General features: G+C 38.1%; 1 protein-coding gene across 1 annotated transcript; it reads right to left on the bottom strand.

Annotated features, from left to right (window-relative positions):
* Positions 1-227: 227 nt before the first annotated feature.
* On the bottom strand, positions 228-2,866 carry LOC146581737 (uncharacterized). Its single transcript, XM_085247273.1, has 10 exons — positions 2,491-2,866; positions 2,071-2,186; positions 1,961-2,002; positions 1,796-1,867; positions 1,648-1,713; positions 1,409-1,497; positions 1,183-1,294; positions 994-1,102; positions 838-908; positions 228-320 (listed from the first exon to the last, which is right to left on the bottom strand). The coding sequence occupies exons 1-10, from the start codon at positions 2,864-2,866 to the stop codon at positions 228-230; spliced, it is 1,146 nt and encodes a 381-aa protein (XP_085103399.1).
* Between the last annotated feature and the right edge of the window lie 366 nt (positions 2,867-3,232).

Raw genomic sequence — 3,232 nt, 5'->3', positions numbered from 1 at the left:
TTTATAATAACAACAGTAGCATGGTTTGGCACTTGTTTGTAGAAGCAGTCTGCATGCCAAAGTGCTTAAGTGATTGGAACACCTGACTATATAAACTTTGACAATGAACTCACTCCATTATAGTTACAGTATATATTTACTGAATATATTTACAGATACATATATTTGACATTTATAGATCCAACAGAACACAGGGAGAAAGAACTGAAAAAGAAACGGTGTACAAATTATGCACATTTGTCGCACAGGTACTTGACCAGGCTGCTCTCATATTGAGCACATCCAAAATGTGCCCATGTGGAACAAAACTCGCACTGCACCTGAAGAGGGAGAAGGGGGGGGGGGGGTGTAAGTGTGTTAACCAACGTTATGAATTTGATGAGAAAATAATTACTACAATGGCTTGCAAAAGTATTCGGCCCCCGTGAACTTTTCCACATTTTGTCAGATTGCATTCACAAACATGAATCAATTTTATTGGAATTCCACGTGAAAGACCAATGTCTCTACCAGTCTCTAGCTGGTAGAGACAGACCCTAAAAGACTGGCAGCTGTAATTGCAGATAAAGGTGGTTCTACAAAGTATTGACTCAGGGGGCTGAATAATTACACACACCCCACTTTTCAGTTATTCATTTGTAAAAATTGTTTGGAATCATGTATGATTGTTGTTCCACTTCTCACGTGTACACCACTTTGTATTGGTCTTTCATGTGGAATTCCAATTAAAATTGATTTGTGTTTGTGGCCGTAATGTGACAAAATGTGGAAAAGTTCAAGGGGGCCGAATACTATTGCAAGCCACTGTATATTGCATTTGTGGTTTATTTGTTTTACCATTTCAATCATACTGGACTCAGGATCGGCTTCCAGCATGAAACAAACCACACAGTAGTCATCAGCATTACCTAGAAACACACTGACATTAAACCTAACAGTTTTAAACAAAACTGAAAGTGCTATTGCAATACAAAAGCACATGACTCAACTTACTTTGATGCTCTAGCAGTTCGCAAGCAATTTCAGTGCGGTGCAGCCCAATGGCTTCTGGAGTGGACAGCACCCTAGTAACCTCTCCACTCAGAAGGTAGTGTTCGGCAAACTGTAAAATATGTTACAGTAATTGCAAATGATTAACTTAATTCTAGTTAAATACATTAAATACAATTGCTTATTAAATACCTTCAACACTAAAACTCCACAACTGCTGGAGTCCATCTGCTTGTTGTGTGGCAGAGTCTCCATTTTCCAATCCACTCGGGACTCTTCCTTTCCTTTCATCTTCAGAAAATTCCTAATAAAAACAAAACAAGTTTTTAAAATGTAGCCAGCATTTTGCTCTAAATAAAAAGAAAAAAAAACCACAAACCAAACAACCTAAAACAGATAATTAATGAATGATGAATACCTCAAGTTACGCATAACTTTCCTTTCATAACAACCTTCATTTCCAAGAGGGTCTAACAGCAGTACAGATTGTGAGGAGATTTTGACAACCTAAAATAAAAATTGTATTTAGTAGAATATGTGTATTACACTCACTTAAGTAAACATAATCAACTGTAAGCATTTTCAAAATAAGAATATGCTGCTAAAAAGAACAGTAAAACAAAAGAGAGAAAAAACACATGAGGTGTGAACATGTACCAGAAGGATCCAGTGTGCACCAGAGTTCAGTGGGCACAACCAAATGTCCTCAGCCGGAAACAACATCTGTGGAATATTTTTAAGTTTATAAAGGTTTAGATTTATTTACATAACATACACTATATAACCAATATAACATCTACATTACCTTGCTGACACATTTAAACTTCCCAGAAAACAGAGAGGTTGCAACAACGCAAGACAACTGATACACGGGTTTCTGAAAAATGCAAGATTTTTTTTTCTTTTTTAAAAAGATTACAAAATTGTATAAAATACCTTTGTGAAATAACCGGCATACGTTCTTACTTGCCTTTTGTTTCTTAATGAGGCAGTGCAGGTATGCATCAATGACCTGTTTGGATTAAAAGAAGATTATTTTTACAGACCACCACTAGGACCAAAAATGATTATTTCACTTACCTCATCAGAAAGCCACCCACTGTCCTCCAGTGTGCGAAAAGAAGAGTCATACAATTTGTATGGCCCAACGACTGCCTCCACACACCCGGTGTCTTTTGCAGCCCAAAGCCACTTCACTAAAAAACAAAATATGATAAGTTTCTTTAGTAATAACAGTTACCATTTGAAAATCACGGTCAATGGCCAACGGGCCACAAGCAGACAAGGGCCAACGGGCCACAAGCAGACAAGGGCCAACGGGCCAACAACATAAACATGCCAGAGGGGAGTAGCTTTATGTAAACCAGAAATTAGCCAAAATTGGACCAACAGGTCAAAATTAGCAAGAGGGGAGAAAAAAATAAAACATTCTATACATTAGACTAGCCAAACAGGCAACAATTGACCAACCGGTCAGAATGAGATTTTTAGCTATGCCACCTTTTTCTTGCGTGCTGGGTTTCTGGGGGGTCACTGGTACAAGCTCTTCTGGTGCTTGGACTGATTTTACCTGAGCTATTTTTGGTCCAAACTGAATGACAGAGGATCTGTTATTTTGCAGCGCTTCATGTTGATGCTGAGGACTGCAAGGCCACATCTCAGAAGATGGGCTACTCTCAACAGGTTCAGTTGGAGTTGAGACTTGGACAGGGTGGCTTGTTCTATAGGGTTTAATGTGGTCAATACTGTATAGACTTTTTAAAGTATTTCCCTCAGCGTTTTTCAGTCTAACACATTTTCCACTGAAGTCATCAATTGTGTAGGAACCTGAAAAATCCGGTTCAAGTCTTCCTCCTTTTCGCCCACGTTTCCTCATATTTAGAAGCAGAATTTGATCCCCTACATTGTACACAACATTTTTGTACTTTTTCAGGGCCCGCTTGGCGTATGCAACCTTTTGCTTGTCTTGTGACTTCGCAATGTTTTCTTGTGCAGTTTCTTTAACTGCATGTTGTGCTTCACTTTCAGACTGTACATAGTCACTGTACCTTTTGTTGTCTGGCAGAATGATGTTGGAAATCTAAAATTTTGTAGATATTAGCAATTAAAACAAGATGATATCATATTCATAAAGACATTACTGGGTTTTTTTCTTAAATGGTTTCAATTCTTGGTTCTAACATAGAAAGAATTTGACAAACACTCACCGGCACTTGAGCAGGCACTTCTGATGGAAATACTG

Source organism: Mchenga conophoros, linkage group LG2 (assembly GCF_057382185.1).
Source record: "Mchenga conophoros isolate Kocher_MC1m ecotype Shallow Benthic linkage group LG2, M_conophoros_male_GT1.1, whole genome shotgun sequence".
Lineage (NCBI taxonomy): Eukaryota > Metazoa > Chordata > Actinopteri > Cichliformes > Cichlidae > Mchenga > Mchenga conophoros.
Note: the sequence above shows the minus strand (reverse complement) of the source record. Positions and strands in the feature narration are given on the sequence as shown.